Source organism: Jatropha curcas, unplaced genomic scaffold, assembly GCF_041381405.1.
Source record: "Jatropha curcas cultivar XTBG-Jc1 unplaced genomic scaffold, XTBG_Jcur_1.0 HiC_scaffold_37_pilon, whole genome shotgun sequence".
Lineage (NCBI taxonomy): Eukaryota > Viridiplantae > Streptophyta > Magnoliopsida > Malpighiales > Euphorbiaceae > Jatropha > Jatropha curcas.
In genome coordinates this window covers 24548-45948 of record NW_028322330.1, presented here as the reverse complement: position 1 = coordinate 45948, position 21401 = coordinate 24548, and the positions used below count along the sequence as shown (strand labels likewise).

At 34.5% G+C, this 21401-nt stretch overlaps 1 protein-coding gene and 3 long non-coding RNA genes across 5 annotated transcripts; 2 read left to right on the top strand and 2 right to left on the bottom strand.

Moving 5' to 3' along the window:
- The first annotated feature begins 5949 nt into the window (after positions 1–5949).
- Positions 5950–7764, top strand: LOC149492244 (uncharacterized). Of its 2 annotated transcripts, none has more exons than XR_016319076.1 (3): positions 5950–6195; positions 6662–6744; positions 7574–7764. It is a non-coding gene; the product is annotated as an uncharacterized LOC149492244 (long non-coding RNA). The 2 variants fall into 2 exon arrangements; XR_016319075.1 differs by having other exon boundaries at positions 7571–7764.
- Positions 7765–9551: 1787 nt separating this feature from the next.
- Positions 9552–11154, top strand: LOC149492243 (agmatine coumaroyltransferase-2-like). The gene has a single exon (XM_089716786.1). It carries the CDS (start codon positions 9587–9589, stop codon positions 10901–10903), a length of 1317 nt encoding a protein of 438 aa, XP_089572912.1. The 5' UTR covers positions 9552–9586; the 3' UTR covers positions 10904–11154.
- Positions 11155–13447: 2293 nt separating this feature from the next.
- Positions 13448–13883, bottom strand: LOC149492242 (uncharacterized). Its single transcript, XR_016319072.1, has 3 exons — positions 13803–13883; positions 13679–13721; positions 13448–13568 (listed from the first exon to the last, which is right to left on the bottom strand). It is a non-coding gene; the product is annotated as an uncharacterized LOC149492242 (long non-coding RNA).
- Positions 13884–16163: 2280 nt separating this feature from the next.
- On the bottom strand, positions 16164–16678 carry LOC149492241 (uncharacterized). Its single transcript, XR_016319074.1, has 3 exons — positions 16514–16678; positions 16395–16437; positions 16164–16284 (listed from the first exon to the last, which is right to left on the bottom strand). It is a non-coding gene; the product is annotated as an uncharacterized LOC149492241 (long non-coding RNA).
- Positions 16679–21401: the final 4723 nt, after the last annotated feature.

Below are 21401 nucleotides of genomic sequence, written 5' to 3'. Positions count from 1 at the left end.
TTGTTGAAGAAGTCACTGTATGTTTCAGCGTCAGAACGGTGGCCAAGTTCTCGGGTCAGCTGGAAGATCCGGGAAACACAAAGAGCGGGCATTCGGACTCGCCTGTCAGCTATTGACTTTGATATGACGATCTATGGAAAGTAAGGTGGTCGATTTTCTAGGATGATTGAGTTGAGCTGTGATTCGGTGATAGTCGTGGTGGCGGTTGGTTATTGAGTTTATGTTTGGGATTTCTTGAAAAGGTTAGTTATGAAGAACAATTTCAAAGATCAAAAGGAGAGAGGGAGCTTGAATTTAACAGTTATTGTTTTTTGGATTTCAATAATAGAGATGGAGAGGCATAGAAGAGAGGGAAAATGAGATTTGATTTGAGAGAGATTCTAATGGATGGGTCAGTTAAACGGTGCGTTTCATAAACTAATGGATTGCAACATTTGCTTTAGATATTTGTACATAGGATAAGGTAAGATTTAAAGGGTGATACATTTTTAGTATTATGAGATTACAAAAGGATAATGTGAGACTGCAGTTTTATCTTATAGTGACATATGACTTTGTTTGTCTTTCAGCTTATTTTGTTCTTATTATAGAATGGGTTTGATTTTTTTCTTCTTCAAATCTAAAAGCTATAATTTGATACTACATATGCATGACGTAATATATAACTATTTAGCATTAAATACATTGCGTTACCAAACATAGCTAATGAAATGGTAAATTATCAAAATGTCCCTAAGACACCATAATTCCCCTAAATGGTCGTAAATCATTCAAAATGCATATTAAATTATACTAATGTATAATTGGACTCTAAATATGCTGAAATACATGAAAATGACATGTCATGAAAATGATGATGGACATTGACATAAAAGATTTTTGCCTTGCCAGTTAGACATATTCGTTAGGTTATATTATAATCACAATTGCGTACAAAAAAAAAAAAAAAACGAAATAGTGTCATTAATCATTTAGACATGAAAAATCTTATTTTTAGTAGTAAAATTGGACATAATATCTAAACGCTAGATTTTATGAAATTCAATGATCATATATTATTAATTTAATCTTTGTATTTGAGTGCGTGCATATATAGTTTGAACAAAAGATTTGGAACCACTTTTTTCCATTCAAAGATTTTTTGAGTTAAGAAAGAATTATTTCATTAATAAATGACGGTATTAAAGAACTAATATTTGAAGGTAGCAACTCAATTGAAATCTTAATGATTAATACTTTATAATTGACATTAAAAAAATAATATTTTGAACTTAATTAATTCTAATATTACAATTAAATTATAACACTAAATAATTAATATTGAGCTCAATTATGACAACGACTAATATTTATTTTAATATTAAAAATAAAAAAATACATTGAAATATCAAACTTTAATAAAAAAATACTAAAGATTAATATTTGAATTCAATTAGAAATCCTCATATGTAAATTTAAATTATTATTAAGAAATATTAAATTATGAGTATGAATAATAAGTCAAGCAGGTTCTTAAAACTAATGCGTATTTATTAGATTTCACCTGGAATAGATCATTTATTAAGAAATCTAGCTTTAGATTTTAAAAAGGAAAATTTTTATCTCTTCACCAAACAACAAATGGAAGTTTATAGTTACCACATATTGAACGAATGAGTATGTGAAGATCTTTCAAAAGAACGAAATATGGTATATCCAGATATAGTTTTGTTGTCTTTAAAAAAGGATAAAAGATATAGTTTTTGTTGTAGGATTACTATTCACATATTAGGCATGGATGTGTTTACCCAAATGTATAGATTTGCTATTGACGTTTACGTAATTTACTTTTGAAGTTTACGTGATTTGTCTTGTGGCATCCTCAAGCCAAAATAAAATGTAAAATTTTAGAGTTATGATTAAATTTTTGCAAAGTTATTTCATTTTAGGCATGACCATAATTATTATTGAAATATAGAAATATAAGATTATAAAAATCCCCTGCAAATTTGAGGGTGCCACGATGAGACTCGCGTAAATTTTAGAGCGAAATTTATGCATTCGGCTTTCATTCTTTATATAAAACCTCATAGTTTGGATTGCCTCAAATCGCATTGCAAATGACAAAATTGAGATCGTTTTCTTGCATTATATAACCCAAATATCCAAATTATGGGTTTAAATATTGTATCTAAAAAAGAAACCGTCTTTTGCTTTTTTTGATTAAGAACGTAGGCTTTAGATGTGCCTTTAGTTGTAGCCTAAAAATAGCAATGTTTGGGCAATGGACAATAAAGGGAATGCCTTTCATTTCCTATATACACAAAAAAATTCTTCTACTGTCTCACATATACTAAGAGTATTTTCAAAATAGAAAAAGAAAATTTTATAAAACAATAAAATAAAAAATTCAATAATTAATATTTTGTAAAGGAAAGAACATATTATAATAAAGCATTATCATAATTAACAACTAAAAATTTTCATGAAAATAAACTTATTTTGTCAATCAATTTAATGTAATTAACTTAATTTTTTCGTATATAATATAATACCATAAACTATTTATACCACTAAAATATGAGAAATTAATATTAGCTATTAAAATAATTCATAGAGCATCGTTTATAATTTTGTATTTTTTTTTTTACTTTTTTTATAATGTATATGAGGATATAATTAGCTTTACGGTTGCTTTTTTTTTAGAAAAAATTCTTTTAATGTGTATACTATAATTTATATTATATATAATATAATTATTTATTTTTATTTTATATCAAACAATAAATCTTATAACATATTCCTCAATATATAATAACAAATTATATTTATTCTTTATAGAAATAAGTTACTTATATAAAGTAATTATGATCGATCAAGATTCATTAAAAATAATAATTGATAGAAGTAAAAATAAATGAGAAAATAAATTAGACCATGGATTAGAAGTAGAATGTATTGATAATTTTTTTTTTTTTCTCTCTTTATAGTATAAAAGCAGATAAAGTAGCCATTGTCCTCGGAGAAAAAGCTATCAAGTACTCTCTAGGTATCTTAAATGCTTCCTTTGACCTTTGCAATGCATCCTTTGACCGAACGTTACAAATTCTTCGTTGATTTTGTGATGTTAAGTATAGTTGTCTATATTAAATACATTTAATAGATTTACACATTACCCTGATTTATTATTTATTCTATCAATTAGTAAACATATTTGAATCTTATGTTTAATACATATCTTATAATATAATATAACCAAACAAAATTAAATTATCTTTATTTTTTAAAAAATAAAATTAAAATCATAAAAGATATTATATCTTACCATATTTAATATACCTTATTTAGTATATAATACAATTTTTAGTTTATCCAATAAATTTAGATTTAAAATAGAAATCAATTTACCAATCAAAATTAAATTATCTTTATTTTTTCAACTAATAAAATTAATTTTTTTTTTCAAAATATTATATTCTAAGCATACTTAATGTATACCTTATATAGTATATAGTATAATTTCTTATTTCATTCGATATATTTGACGTAAATAGAAAATTAGTACGACTAATTAAAATTAAATTACTTTATAATTTTCAACTAATCAAATTGGAATCCTTAATGATATTTTTTTCCGATCTATATATATATATATATATATATATCTTTATTAGATATATATCTAATATATATTAGATCTATTAGATTTAAATATATTAGATTATAGATATATATATATATATATATATATATATATATATATATGATTAGATTTATATATATAGAAATCTAATATTTTTCAACTAATATTTTGATTTAAATCTAATATATTTAAATATAATAGATCTAATATATATTATAATATATATATATATATATTATATATATATTATATATATATAATATATAGATATATATATATATATATGAAATATATATTTTATTGATATCGAAAAATAGGAGAAGATACATCGGTAAGAATAGCCCCTAACTAGTTTGGGCAAACTTGAGAATGTAATAAAAATTGTGTACAAATTATGTTTAAGAGACAATGAAGCTAAATGGTGTGCAGCTTGGTTCCCTTCTCTAAAAATATGTTGAATGTGAATGTGATGCTCCACCAGCAATTTTTTGAAGACCCAGTTATCATTCGCCATTTCAGTCCGTTTCTTCAAATCCATAGAGTCAGTCTCCAAGCATTGATTTTCACCTAGGTTAATTGCCCAGAGAGCTCCTTGAATGTAGCTTCCGTCTCCAAATCTAGCGAGTGTGAAGCGTCAATTTTGAAAGATAGACCAGCTATGAATCTTCCTTGGTAATCCCTAACGATCGCAGCGCCAACCCCTCCATTTCTTCCCATCACTCCATCTGTATTGATTTTAAGTTTATTTTTGTCTGGTGGTACCCAACTGACTCTAATAATTCTATCCGAAATGTGTAGGTGATATTGGGGAGTAAGCTTTGCAAGAATTAGTCTGTCGTGATTTTGGGCTAGTCGGGAATGCTCAAGAGTCATTGCCCAATGGTAAGTCATCCATGTAATTTCCTGTATCAGCCTGTTCTGATTGAATTGTTCCTCACCATGAGTGATGTTGTTATATGTTTTCCATATGAGCCAAGTAATAATTCCTGGTAGCACACCCCTTATGATTTTGACAATGTCTTTCTCCCCTGCTTGTAGCCACCATAGCATGCATAGCTGGTGATAGTTATTAGCTGGTATTATCTGCAAGTCCAAAATATCAGCAAAGAAGAACCATATTGCTATAACTTTTGTACATGATAAAACATATGGTTATTGGTAGCTTCGTCTTTCTTGCAAAAAGGGCATTGGGTGGGTAGGTGGAACCCTATCTTCCGTAAATTGTCAGGCACAACTAGACTTCTGTGGAAAAGTTTCCATAAGAAAACCTTAATTTTTGGAACTTGTTTGAAACTCCATATAGCTTTGTCTATGAATGAGCCTGTGGTCTGTCCTTGACACCATGTATGAATCTGAGATAGAGAATGAGTTGTGTGTTTGGATCCTTAGGTACCTCTGCTATCTAATAAGATATATATATATAATATGGATATCTATATTAGATATATTAGATATCTGATATCTATATCTAATATATATATAAAGATATATATATCTATATATATATATATATTATATATATATATATATATATATATATATATATATATATATATTATACCCCGAATTTTTATTTTTAAAACTTTTGAATTTTTATTAAATTAAAAATCGTAAATTTTGGCTGCGTGGGCTGCAAATGTAATATGGTCTCAATTCGAGCCCAAATTATCGAATTGAGCCCAAGCCCAAAATAGATTATTTGGAAATTTTCGATTTGAGAACAATTAAAATTTTCAAGAAATAATATGAAACACCAGTGATTAATTTATTAATTATCTTAAGATCAAATATCATTACTAAAACAATCAAAATAAATCAATCTGGACCGGGGAATTAAATTGATTTTTGAAAATCACAAGAATAACCCGAAAACCAAGTGAAAAACCTACAAACCGAGCAAGAATCGAGCCAAATCATTGAATCAGACCAAACCGGTTCAAATTGAACCGGAATGATCTAGAAACCGACATACTTTCTTTCTTTTCTTTTCTTCTCTCCTTCTTCTTCTCCAGTCGTGCACCCCCTCCCTCATCCGTCTCCTTCTCGTTTCCGGCCACCATTCAGCGAGCAGGAGGGGCGATCGACTTCCCTGGAGTCGCTGACCCATTTTCCAGCCTTCTCTCACTTCGATCGGACCTCCAATAGCGTGAACATGGTCTCCTCTCCTTCTTAGCGACGCAGCAGCTCCTCGGGCGAGATCGGGCAATTTCGGCGACGTCAGTGCAAGGGATAGGCGTCGATCGAGTCACCTTCACCTTGTGAGTGTTTTTCCTCCGCTAATTCTGACTACAAAGCTTGAGTGGCAAAACCACCATTAACGCCCGACACCAAGCAACTGTCGGGCCCGATCCAGCCTATTAGAGGACCGATCTCACTAAATTAACACTAGAAATGGAATCCTTGGTGAATTTTGAGTCGAGTGGTGTGATTGTTGTGAATTTCTGGGCGGTTTGATGTTTCCGGCCACCTTGCACGGCATCAACGGTGGCGGTCCGGCGAGGACTCCGAGAGGCAGAATGATCTCCTTTTCGGGCGGATCACGAAAATCAAATCCGATTTTTGATCGGTACATTGTAAGGCCTAGTTGCTTATTTTTGGTATAAATTTCAAAACTTGAATTAATTAATTAATTGAATATAAGGTTAATTGAATTAGTAAAAATTGGAGATTATGAATTTAGATATAGATAAGTGAAGTATATGAACATCGATTATAGAATCGGACTTCAAGGTAGTTAATGGATAACAAAGATTTTCGTAATATCGTTAAGTATGATTAATTACATTAATTTTGATATAAACAAATAAATAAATAAACAAGAATAGTGAATTTATATATAGTTTAATAAATTATATATTTTAGTTATGAATAATATGATCAATATTTATCATTAATAATAATAATAAATCAAATAAAGAAACACTATAGATATACATTTTAGTTTGATAAGTTAATGAACCGACGGGTAACGAAAACAAATAATGAATGTAAACTGCTTCCCAAATTAGAATTCTTATTTAGAATTTTCTTATTATATAGATACTTATAAAGTGTCGGAATGGGAAGACAAAGACTGGAAGCGCACAATAAGAAAGGCAGTCCTTTTAAGGACAACAAGAACTGTGAGTAGTGTTAGATAATTCGCCTCATCCGACTGCATTCATGCATTCACGGCTAAATGTTATCATGCATTATTGCCATATTGTGATGCACTATTTGTTGATATTAAATATTGCTTGATTATCTGTGAATGTGATATTGTTGCGCCTTGTTTGTGTGGAATTGGGATGAAGTGGGTCACCATGGGTTTGTGAGACCGTTACCGTTATATGGATCCTAATTATGATTAGCCGGGTAAATGGGAGATCGGCGCCCCCATGTGCACCTACCGTTACCGTTACCGTTACCATTACCAGGTTGGCTTCTTTATTTAGGCGCACCTGATAATTTAGATCTGATCGCAGCTCGCAGGGTGGCCTCCTGTTTTGAGTGCCTGAGGATCTCTATTTGATGGAGACGACCAAGTTGCCTCCTGTTGGTATATATATATATATATATATATATATATATAAAGAGAAAAAGAAAAGAGAGAGATTGGCAAAATAATGAGAGGACCTGTCGTGTGAGGATTATACCGGCCAGCCAGAATGGGAGATTGGCTCCCTGGTGCACATGTGAGTGATGGGCCATGTGTGAGGACGGCTCATCGGGTTTAGGTGACTCCATTGACTAATTTCCACGTGATATGATTATATGAAGGTGATAATAATTGTGATTGCTGTTGTATTGCCATTTGTGTGAAACTGCATGATCAAATAACTAAACGGGTGAACACATAGAAACAATATATATATATGTTAGCATTTGTGTGATTGTGTGGGGTGAGAGGGTTATCTAATCCTACTCACTGAGTTTAGTACTCACCCCCCCTCCAATCTCCCCTGGTAGTAGATGGAAAGAAGAATCCTGGAGTCCAATCGAACGAACGAGATACGGGTCGATAGGAGTAATAATCATTGTATTGAATACGTAAATGCAAAGGTTAGTGAATTATGGAGTAGAGTTTCGCAATTGTATTCTAACTTGGTTGTAAATGAATAAATTGAGTATAGACATTTATTATATGAATTGTACTTTGGATATATTTGTGAAATAAATTATTGGGCCTGAATCCACAATTGTGAATAGAATGCGAGTTTTTAGATAATACAGGCTTACTACGGGTTTCGGGGGCTTTAAACCCACCCAGGTCCTAGTGCCGGTCCGGTCTATGGAAATGGTCGTGACAAAATATATGTATATATATATATATATTAGATATATCTAATATCTCAAAATTATTTTGATTTAAATCTAATATATCTAAATTTAAATGTAATATATCTAATATATCTTTTCAACTAATATATTTAAATCTAATATAGATTTAAATATATCTAATATTTTGATATATATATATAATATATATATATATTATATATATATATTATATATATATATATATAAAATCATGTGTATATTGATTAGATTTATTCATAAATATTAATTAATATTAATTAATTAAATTTTAGAAATTTCTAAGATATTTATTATTTTATTAGTCAAAGTTATTAATTTTTTAATATATCATATTAATTAAATCAATTAATTAAAGTGGATAATTATATTATTTTGATTATTTTAGATAAATCATGTTGATTAAATTAATTAATTGAAATGAATAATCATATTAATTAAAAATTTTTAGATAATCCATATTAATTAATTAAAATATCTAATCATTTTAATTTAATTTTTTTAGATAAATCAAATTTCAAATATTATATATTTAAATTAAAATATTTTAATTGGCGATGACTAAGAATATTATAGAATATATAAAATTTTACTAAAAATATTAAAAAAATTTCATTATTCCATATTCCCGTATTTATATATGTTATCGATTATAGATATAGCTAGCTTAACTAAACATAAGAATAACCAAATACAACAAACGATGGATGTGAAAATACTGAGTACAAACACCATAAACCAATTTTTGAAGGCAATGATATCCCTCCTCCAACCTCACGCTACATTCTTCTATCTATGTTCGATAAAGTTACATACAAAAATTTTGAGCCAATTTTTGATCATGACTAATATTTGTATCTAATATTAAAAATGAAAAATATATTGCAAATATCAAAATTTAATAAAAAAAGAGGAACGTTACTAAGGATTAATATTTGAATTCAAATAGAAATCATGTATATGAACTACAAGTGCAAAGCAAGTTCGTTAACTAAATGCATATATATTGGGTTTCCCTTAGATATATACCATTTATTAAGAAATCTAGTTTTACATATTAAAAGGAAAATTCTTATCTCTTCACCAAACCACAAATGGAAGTTTATAGTTACAACGTAATGAACCAATAAGTATGTCAAGATATCTTTCAAAAAAGAAAAAAATTTAAATATGGTATGTCAAGATATAGTTTTTTTTTTTTATGATTACTATTGCCATATATGGCATGTACGTTTTAAATTCATTCGTTGTATAAAACCACCTACTTTGGATTGACTCAAATTGGATTGCAAATGACAAAATTGACATTGCTTAATCTTGCATTATATAACCCAAATATCCAAATTAATGAGTTCAAATAATTTTTATCTAAAAAAGAAACCTTCTTTTGCTATAAGAATCTAGGTTTTACCCTTTAAAAAAAAAAATCTCGGTTTTAAGCATATCGGTAACATAGCTTTATAATTTTTTAAACACCACAATGTTTAGCATTTAGCTTTTATTATTATTTTTTTGACCCATGACCTAAAAATAACAAGTATATAGGTAATGGGCAATATGGGGAATGCCTTCAGTTTCATTTCCTATATATAGGGCCTCGCCTAATCCTTCTCCAAACAAATCTTCTTCTCTCTTACATACAGCTAGCTTAACTAAGCATTAATCACCATGGATGTGAAAATAATGAGTACAAAACCTGTTAAGCCAATTTTTGAAGGCAATGATATCCCTCCTTCAACCTCACAGTACATTCCTCTGAGTGTGTTTGATAAATTCACATACAACACCCACATGGCTGTCATTTTTGCTTATCGTCCACCTACACCATCAAATGCAACCTTTGAGCATGGCCTCCAAATCGTTTTATCAAAATATAGAGTGTTGGCAGGAAGATTTGGAGAAGACGAAAATGGTGACCCTGTTATTTTTCTTAATGACAAAGGAGTGAAGCTAGTTGAGGCATCTGTCGATGGCAATCTCGATCAGTTCATGCCATTACATTCATCTCCAGAATTACTTGGTCTTCACCCTACCACGAAAGGTGTAGAGGAGCTATTGCAAATTCAACTCACAAGGTTCAATTGTGGTTCATTAATTATTGGCTACACATCCCATCACAAGATAACTGATGCACAATCTGGTTGCAATTTTTTTGCCTGGGGAAAGGCTACTAGAGGACTTGATATAGATCCTCTTCCTATTCTTGATGGAACCTTTTTCGTTCCTAGAAATCCTCCGATTATCGAGTTCGAACACAGAGGATTTGAATTTGAAAGTAAGAAGCTGGTTAAGGCTTTTCACAACGATAATAATGACCTTGTAGATGACATTGTTATCCATAAAGTTCATTTCACAATGGATTTTCTTTCCAAGCTCAAAGCCAAAGTTTCAGAAAACAATAATAATCTCAAGCCCTATACTACTTTTGAGAGCTTGGTTGCTCATCTATGGAGAGTGATAACAAAGTCTCGAGGAGTCAATGGGTTTAAAACAACCCGTGTGAAAATTTCAATCAATGGTCGCAGACGAATGAATCCAAGAGTGCCTGATGAGTACTATGGCAATCTGGTGCTATGGGCATTTCCAAGTTCTAGGGTTAAAGACCTACTAGATGAGCCATTAGCTTATGCAGCCAAGCTCATTCATGACGCCATTGCAAATATAAACGATAACTATTTTAAGTCATTCATAGACTTCGCTAGCTGCAAGGAGATGATCAAAGAGGAAGAGCTAGTTTCAACTGCGGATATAGATAAATCTACTTTATACCCTGATTTGGAAGTTGATAGTTGGGTGAGGTTCCCATTTTATGAGCTTGATTTTGGAGGAGGAAGCCCTTATCTATTTATGCCTTCTTATTATCCACTTGAGGGAATGTTTTTTCTTCAACCTTCCTTCATTGGTGGTGGAAGCATAGATACATTTGTACCTCTTTTCCGGGACAACTTGGAAACCTTCAAAAAAATTGTCTATTCCATTGACTAGTTAATTAAGGTTGTGTATGCTACAAAAGGTTTTGTGGAAGTTTTTAGTGGACTTTTTTCTTTGAAGGGATTGTAATTCTCAAAATCTACAAATCACAAATTGAAGTTTAAAGCAAAAATGGTATATGTATCCTACTTATTACTTAGAGCATCTCCAATGCTAATGTGAATTGTGAGTGATTTGTCAAATAAAATAGAAGGTGTGAATGGTGATGTATTTGAATGTTTATTATAGAAATTGAATTTTTAAAATCTCTCTCTAATGTATTAGTTTTGAATTCTCTTCCATCTTCTTTTTACTGTTCTTTTCCAAGCCCACAAATTTTCACATTGCCTAGAGACTCTCTAAAAATATAGAAGGTATGGTAGACAATATTTTTTTATTTTTTGATACTCAGTTTGCCATATTAAATAGACATTAACGTTGAAAAGTATTTTTTAAAAAATCTTTCCATTTTTTTAAAAATCTTTTCATTTTTCTAATGTGGCAATTAATAAGAGTAATTCACGTTAGCATAGGAGATGCTCTTCCTTTATGTGTCTTCACATGTTGTTTAAGATTTTTGCATAATAATTAAAGAAATAACTAAACCATTTAAATCATAAAAAAATTTAATCAAATTAGTTTTATATTATCAGATTACTCTAATTTTAATAATTCTTTCTATTAGTTTACAATGAAAATTAAGATATACAGAAAAGAGAGAGCAATTTACAAAATGTGTGAAAAAAAGTTACCTAAATGGTGTGGTCTTGAAAATATCACTACAAAAAAAACGCCATTTTGCGACCGACCAATCGATCGCAAAATGGCAAATATCGGTCGCTAATTTGATTTAGCGACCGATTTGCGACCGACGATCGTCGATCGCAAAAATACTGGTCGCAAAATAATTTTGCGACCGATGAGACAATCGGTCGCAAATTAGATACCGATAAAATCGGTCGCAAAATTGAATAATCGGTCGCAATTTTTGGTCGTGGTTTAATTGGAAATTCAGTCGCAAATTTGGTCGCAGAATATCGGTCGCAATTTTTTTCAATCGGTCGCAAATCGGTCGCAAATTATAAATTCATAATTTTTACTTTGGTATCAAATCGATCGCAAATCGGTCGCAAAAATGGAAAAAAAAATTTAAAAAATAAAATATTATTTTGAAACCAAAATTTTTCTGCACCTGTGAAAGTTGACATAAATGCATATATATCACACAACCTATTCAAGAACAGTATAAAAATGTAACTTTTATTGTTCTGAACAAATTAAAATATGAAAATACAAATGAAAAAATAAAAATGTCCAAAATCAAATCTATATATGCTGCTGCTCATCTGCAGGATCCGATGTCAGATCTCCCGATGTCGGATCGCCGGGAGGAGTACCTGCTGGATGTGATGTAGCGCCAGGAGGTGTGACCAAGGTATCATTTGCAGCATCGGGATCAGGAGCCGATAGTGGCTGCTGCTGAGACGTCGAAACATGTCGGTCTGTAGCAGGCGCAAGATCAGAGGGAGAAGTACCAGCACGGTGCTCACCGGACAGCCGCATCACATGCGCTCTAAGCTCTGCAATCTGTCTCTGTTGATCAGCAAGCTGAGCCCGTATATCATCATCACAGTGCGAGTCACTGTGCTCCGGCTGTCGTGCTGCGCTGGCTGTAGAAGCATGAGCTGCTGAGCCAGTGTAAAACTGTGATGCCTGAGACCCGATGCCGTATACCTTCCTCTTCTTCTCGCCCCCTACAGCCTCGAGATAAAACGCTACCTCGTCAATTCTTGACTCAGCTTCGGATTCATCGATCTGAGAAGTAACAATATGCTCCCGAGCTGTAGTATAGTTCTCCTGAAAACAAAAAATTAATTAATCAATGCAATTGCAAGCTTTACTATATTCAACTTTATACATCTTCGCAATGATTAGAGGGTAAATGTAAATATTATTCATTGTTACTTACATTGACGCTCAGCGCACGTCTGTCGACAAAGGTATTACGATCGTGGTCCTTCGTGTGAGTGTATGTAAACACCTCCATCGGTGTGGGCTCACGACCTAATTCTTTAGCCAGTAATGAATTTTTATGCATGATATATTAATATATTAGTGTCCTTTCATTAAACATCAGTTTCTTGTAAAGGGACTAGTTCACTTACTAATAATCGAGCTGTCTCTATAGCAGATATAGATTCGCCTGTGTGTCGCGAAGGTCCTGCTCCATCACCCCAGTCTCACTGCGCCTGTTTTGTGCAAATATCTCCCACTTTCTCTTGAATGCAGGATCCTCCCAAACCTTTTGCCAGCTCTCCCATATCTCCTGAGACACGCACTGCTGCTTCTTACCGCTTCTTCTCATCCTATAGGTGAAGTCAGCGTATCGATCGGCGCATATCTTCTCCCAGGCTACTTTCAGCATAGCTGTAATGGCCTCGTCCCATATGAAATGTTTCTGCAAAAAATTAGATCACTTATAGCGTTTAAACACTAAGGATATATCTTGAATTGTAAACATTGAATGATGATATAACTTAAACCAAAGAGTACCTGGAACTCCTCCCAATAAAAGTCTCTCGCCTCTTGTGGTACGGCATCCCATGTGTATCCTTCTTTATGCAGCTGTAGCTTGATTATCTTCAAAATTTGCCTCGCTGCTCGAGAAGATGGATATATGCTGAAAAAAAAACAGAAGTGAAATATAATTACACGAAAGCATCACAGTTATGAATAAGTACAAAATATAATTACAAAATATGCCTGCAGAAAATTTGAATAAGTACTTACTGTCCCGCTACCAAACTGAGGGTGATACGTGGATCTGATGAAGCTTCAAAAGAAATGACAAATGTTATAAATTTTTAGATAATTAATATATAATTAAAATGACAGTTATGACATTTATGATTACCTTGCACAGTAGGTGACTGTGCAGCTGGTGGAGTCTGTACTGGTCCAGAAGAGGAAGGAGCAGAAGAGGAAGGAGCAAAAGGCTGTGATGGTGGCAGTACTGGACGCTGAGCAGAGGATGAAGCCCCAGACGTACCTGAAGAAGGATGTGATGGCGGCAGTACTGGTCGCTGAGCAGATGACGAAGCCCTAGACGTACCTGACGAAGGACGAGGGATCGACCCTCCTCGTCCATGGGCATTGCGTCCAGGGCCATGACCTCCACGCGAACCACTGCCGGACGCGTCAGAATCAAATGGTCTGCCTCTAGCCATCTGTACTGCAGATATCAGAACCTAGATAAAATGAATTATACAATTATATGAATTGTAGAACATGTGGTAAATATGAGTAAAGAAAGTTAATACCATTGAAATTCTTCATTAATAATATTAATTACATATACATTTATCAATTTGTAACAGTAAAATTACTCTAAGTTTTAAGTGTCTTGAATATCATCTGCTTCCTCCTCCTCTTCATCAGCTTCCTCTTCTTCATATTCGTCTTCTGAGGAACCCATGATGATTTGATCTTCTTCCTCTTCATCATCTGATGGTTCTATTTCAACATAAGATCAGCTTTCATCATCCAATCTATCTCACTACAAAAAAAACGCCATTTTGCGACCGACAAATCGGTCGCAAAATGGCAAAAATCGGTCGCTATTTATACTTTGCGACCGATTTGCGACCGACAAACGTCGGTCGCAAAATCACTGGTCGCAAATGTTAATTGCGACCGATGAGAAAATCGGTCGCAAATTAGAGACCGATAAGTCGGTCGCAAAATTGAAAAAGCGGTCGCAAATTTTGGTCGTGGTTTAATTGGAAATTCAGTCGCAACTTTGGTCGCAGAATATCGGTCGCAATTATAAATTCAAAAAATTTTTTTTTGGTATCAAATCGGTCGCAAATCGGTCGCAAAAATGAAAAAGGGAATAAAAAAATTAAATATTATTTGAAACCAAAATTTTTCTACACCTGTGAAAGTTGACATAAATGCATATATACACACGCAATTCAAGAATAGTATAAAAATGTAATTTTTATTGTTCTGAACAAATTAAAAATGAAAATACAAATGAAAAAAAAAAGGTCGGAAATCAAATCTATATATGCTGCTGCTCATCTGCAGGATCCGATGTCGGACCGCCGGGAGGAGTACCTGCTGGATGTGATGTAGCGCCAGGAGGGGTGAGCAAGGTATCGCCTGCAGCATCGGGATCAGGAGCCGATAGTGGTGCTGCTGAGACGTCGAAACATGTCGGTCTGTAGCAGGCGCAGGATCAGAGGAAGAAGTACCAGCACGGTCCTCCCGGACAGCCGCAGCATGCGCTCTAAGCTCTGCAATCTGTCTCTGCTGATCAGCAAGCTGAGCCCGTATATCATCATCATAGTGTGAGCCAGTGTGCTCCGGCTGCGGTGCTGCGCTGGCTGTAGAAGCGTGAGCTGCTGAGCCAGTGTAAAACTGTGATGCCTGAGACCCGATGCCGTATACCTTCCTCTTCTTCTCGCCCCCTACAGCCTCGAGATAAAGCGCTACCTCGTCAATTCTTGACTCAGCTTCGGATTCATCGGTCTGAGAAGTAACAATACGCTCCCGAGCTGTAGTATAGTTCTCCTGAAAATAAAAAATTAATTAATCAATGCAATTGCAAGCTTTATTATATTGAACTTTGTACATCTTCGCAATGATTAGAGGGTAAATGTAAATATTATTCATTGTTACTTACATTGACGCTCAGCGCACGTCTGTCGACAAAGGTATTACGATCGTGGTCCTTCGTGTGAGTGTATGTAAACACCTCCATCGGTGTGGGCTCACGACCTAATTCTTTAGCCTGTAATAAATTTTTATTCATGATATATTAATATATATAATGTACTTTCATTAAACATCAGTGTATTGTAAATGGACTAGGTCACTTACTAATAATCGAGCTGTCTCTATAGCAGATATAGATCCGCCTGTGTGTCGCGAAGGTCCTGCTCCATCACCGCCAGTCTCACTGCGCCTGTTTTGTGCAAATATCTCCCGCTTTCTCTTGAATGCAGGATCCTCCCAAGCCTTTTGCCAGCTCTCCCATATCTCCTGAGACACGCACTGCTGCTTCTTACCGCTTTTTCTCATCCTATACGTGAAGTCAGCGTATCGATCGGCGCATATCTTCTCCCAGGCTACTTTCAACATAGCTGTAATGGCCTCGTCCCATATGAAATGTTTCTGCAAAAAAATGAAATATAGCGTTTAAACACTAAGGATTTATCTTGAATTGTAAACATTGAATGATGATATAACTTAAACCAAAGAGTACCTGGAACTCCTCCCAATAAAAGTCTCTCGCCTCTTGTGGTACGGCATCCCATGTGTATCCTTCTTTATGCAGCTGTAGCTTGATTATCTTCAAAATTTGCCTCGCTGCTCGAGAAGATGGATATATGCTGAAAAAAAAAAACAGAAGTGAAATATAATTACACGAAAGCATCACAGATGAACAAGTACAAAATATAATTACAAAATATGCCTACAGAAAATCTGAATAAGTACTTACTGTCCCGCTACCAAACTGAGGGTGATACGTGGATCTGATGAAGCTGCAAAAATGACAAATGTTATATTTCTAGATAATTAATATATAATTAAAATGACAGTTATGACATTTATGATTACCTTGCACAGTGGGTGACTGTGCAGCTGCTGGAGTCTGTAATGGTCCAGAAACGGGGGTAGAAGAGGAAGGAGCAGAAGAGGAAGGAGCAGAAGGCTGTGATGGCGGCAGTACTGGACGCTGAGCAGAGGATGAAGCCCCAGACGTACCTGAAGAAGGATGTGATGGCGGCAGTACCGGTCGCTGAGCAGATGACGAAGCCCCAGACGTACCTGACGAAGGACGAGGGATCGACCCTACTCGTCCACGGGCACTGCGTCCAGGTACACGACCTCCACGCGAACCACTGCCGGACGCGTCAGAATCAAACGCTCTGCCTCTAGCCATCTGTACTGCAGATATCAGAACCTAGATAAAATGAATTTATACAATTATATGAATTGTAGAACATGTGGTAAATACGAGTAAACAAAGTGAATACCATTGAAATTCTTCATTAATAATATTAATTGCATATACATTTATCAATTTCTAACAGTAAAATTGCTCTAAGTTTTAAGTGTCTTCAATATCATCTGCTTCCTCCTCCTCTTCATCAGCTTCCTCTTCTTCATATTCGTCTTCTGAGGTACCCATGATGATTTGATCTTCTTCCTCTTCATCATCTGATGCTCCTATTTCAACATAAGATCGGCTTTCATCATCCAACCTATCTGTTAAATCTTCAACAACTTGCATCGGTTGCGTTTCAACCCTAACTTCTTGAAATGCCTCCGATACTGCGAGTGAAGAAGATGTTTCGTTTCAAGTGCATGAACAACTGATCTAGCCTTGATTTTACACACTGCCATCCAATCGCATCTATCTCGTTTAAACGATGGATATGGGACATAGTACACTTGTGCAGCTTGCATTGCCAAAACAAACGGTTCATACTTTGTATATCTTCTTCTTTGATTAATATCAACCAGATTATACTTAGGATGAACCTTCGTGCCAATGTTTGGCGTAGGATCAAACCATTCACATTTGAATAAGATTGTGCACTTCATTGGTAGGCCTGGATATTCTAACTCCAAAACCTCAACCAATTTCCCATAAAAATCGTTTGACACGTCACTGTAGTTTGATCCCTTTATGCACACACCGCTGTTCATTGTCTTTCTGCTTCTCCCATAACCCTCAGTGTGAAACTTGTAACCGTTTACAAAGTAGCCAGAGTAGGCATTAGCAACCGGTAATGGCCCCTTTGCCAGATCCGTAATAAATCTGTTACGAATATCGCTTCCCGAGCTTCGAGCCTATGGGAAATAGTAATGACATGAGTCAATTTAATAAATGTACATTCCGTGTTGTGTACATTGAAAGTAACTTACATAATATTTGAACCATTCTGCAAATTCCGTGTCCAGCTTTGCATCAACTGCAGTATCAGTCAAATTGAGATTTTGAAGCCGCAGAAGATTGATATATTCCCTATTTATGAACGAACCATATTAGCATAAGTATACTTTAACAACGGCCAACATCAAGTTAGAATGTTTACATTATTTATACTTACTGTACATATGGTGTGATCTCTTCGCAATTCAATAAAATATAGGTTTGAGCCGCTTGTATCTCTGCATCAGTCAATCGTCTTTTTTTGATTTACCAATCGTACGCCCAGGGTAGGTGAAAATTTTTAGATTTCCTTCAAACTCAGATTGAACGCGATCTCCTCCGTCATCGTTACGTGGCACTCTCCGATGCTTGGTGAAAACATGTTGGTCAAAGTAGTGCGAACAGAATGTGGAAGCTTCTTCAACCAAATATGCATTGCAAATGGATCCCTCGACCTTTGCCTTATTGCGCACATTCTTTTTAATTTTCTGCAGGTGTCTGTGATTGTACAATGCCAATATGTAAGTATAAGTTCAAATAAATGATGTAATCATTAGAATGAGATGTTAGTGAATCACCTCTCAAATGGATACATCCATCGATATTGTACCGGTCCTGCTAAACGACATTCATAGGGCAAATGAACCGGCAGATGTTCCATAGAATCAAAGAAGCCGGGTGGAAAAATTCGCTCCAACTTGCACATCACAATTGGGATTTCTCGCGCTAATTGGTCCATATCATCGCATCGGATAACAGTCATCGTCAATTCCTTGAAAAAGACTCAATGTCATTGCTTCCCAAATTTTTCCTGGTAATAATTCCGGAATGCCACAGGAATCAATCTTTGCATGAAAACATGGCAGTCATGGCTTTTCATGCCAAACAATCTGTACTTCCTCATGTCCACACATCTACCCATATTTGAACAGTAGCCATCTGGAAACCTTAATGATCGTAACCATTCGCACAATAATTGCCTTTGGGGTTTATCTAAACAATAACATGCCTTCGGAAACTTACCAGTAAGTACAGTTGCTCGAGTTCTGGTCGACGACAAATTTCCTTCATGTCCGCTCTTGCTTTTGCATTATCCTTGGTTTTCCCTTCAATGTTCATGACAGTGTTGAACAGATTTTCAAACACATTTTTTTCTATGTGCATGACATCAAGGTTATGACGAATAAGAAGTGAACTCCAGTATGGCAAATCCCAGAAGATGCTTCGCTTTTTCCACCCGCTATTCCTGCCAATTATTTATTTACCTCATCTGCACCCAACTCTAACTTTCATAAGCCCCAATCTTCAATTTCTTGTAATATTTCTGCTCCAGACTTCACAGGTGGAGGGGGTTCAACAATAGTCGTGTTCTTTCTAAAGCATTGTCGATTTCTCCTCCAAGGGTGAGATTCTGGTAAGAATTTGCGATGACAATCAAACCAACATTGTTTACCTCCATTCTTTAGTGTAAATGCATTAGTGTTTTCCATGCAATGAGGACAAGCCAATTTGCCAGCGTACTCCACCCAGATAACATTCCAAATGCTGGAAAATCACTGATGGTCCAAAGCAAAGCAGCTCGCATTATGAAATTCTGATTGGTCGAAATATCGAATGTTTGAACCCCATATTCCCATAAATAATTAAGTTCGGCCATCAAAGGCTGCAGAAACACATCAATTTTATGTTTTGGATTAGTAGGCCCAGGAACAATAACACACAAAAACATATATTCATCTTTCATACACATTGTCGGTGGTAGATTATATGGTGTGACAATGATAGGCCATGATGAATATTGTTGTCCTGATTGGCCAAACGGCTGAAACCCATCAGTACAAAGCCCCAATCTCACGTTTCTTATTTCAGCAGCAAACAGAGGATGAATGTTATCAAAATGTTTCCACGCTTCAGAGTCTGACGGATGAGTCATTATACCATCCTCATATTCATGCAAAGCATGCCATGTCATGTGTTCAGCTGTCGCCTTTGATGCATATAACCTTTGAAGGCGAGGAACAAGAGGGAAATAATACATCTTCTTGAAAGCCTTCTCCCTTTGTACTCTACCAGTCCCTTGACCGCGCCGTTGATATCTTGGAAGATTACAAAACTTGCATTCTCTGAATTCCGAGTCAACACCCCAGAATATCATACAATTATTACGGCAGCAATCAATCTTTTCTACCGGTAGTCCCAATCCCCGAACTAATTTTTTTGTCTGATAAAAATTATCAACCATTGAATGGCCTTCAGGCAACATTTCTTTTGCTAACTGAACAAAATCATCGTAACACCTTTCTGAAAAATGGTGCTCTGCTTTCATGTGTAGTAATCGTGCAACAACAGACAGAACTGAATGATTCTTGCATCCAGGCCACAGTTCAATGTTAGCTGCACTTAGCATGTCAAACAATTGTTGTGCTGCTACATTTGGCGATTCCTCCATATTATCCCAATCAATTGTACTCTACTCGCATCGATTACCATATCATTGCATTGATTACCATACAGAAATTGATAAGGCTGAACTTCTAAACTTACCGGAATGGAGTGGCCTGACCCACTGGCAACTCGAGCTTCACCATGATGTATCCATTCGTAATAATTTTCCACGAACCCATTTTTGCACAAATGAAGTTTCACTGTATCGATGTCTAAGAAGGCTCGATTTCGACACTTCTTGTGATTACATGGACACCTCAACTTATTCCCATCCATAAAACTGGGATTACCAACTGCAAACTGTATAAACGCCTCCAATCCGTGCAGGAACTCTTGTCTTAATATCCCATTGACCTCGAACCTCCAGTACATCCAATCTCGATTATTTTGCATTTTTGTTACCTAATTAACAATGTGTTTATCAAGGGTAAATTATATGTAATTGCATTAGTCTATCTAGCCTTAAAACATGCCACTAATGTAATGTTCAAGTTACACTTATAACTAACTAAGGTTATTTCTATAATAAGGGGGAACTATAGATAAATGTAAAATAACTAAGTTCATTTATTCAATACAAAGGTTATTATATATATATATATATATATAATATATAAAGGTAAGTGTACTATTCTACATATTGAATTTATTGAAAAAAATTCGGCAGCATTTCGGCACAACACTATCAAATCTCAAATAGAAAGACACTTCAATAAACACTTCTATAACATATCAACATTCTCCAAAGGCAAAATGGCCACTACTAGGCCTCCAATCCAAACTCATCATTAACAGGACTTGCTCAAACAACAATTATCACAACAAAGTTGCACGTTAGGATAAAAAACTACAGCACTCATTACAATTATCACAACCCTGATTCAAATTCAATTTCAATTAACCTAAAACGCAAAATTCAATTCTAGTGAGGGTTTCTTTTTAATTTTAACTTAGGCAGTAGTGGAGCAAGTACATGTTGATAATTACTATAACTAAACAACGCGTATTTATAAAAGCCCATAATTCTTTGGGCCCTTTAAACCATCGCCTTATTAAATTGGGCCCCAATGAGCCCACCTCTATCTTTTCTTGTTAACTAGCCGTTTAACTTTTTCTTTTTTT

Coding starts and splice junctions, on each gene's coding strand:
- LOC149492243 (XM_089716786.1), top strand. CDS start 9,587: ATGGATGTGAAAATAATGAGTACAAAACCTGTTAAGCCAATTTTTGAA.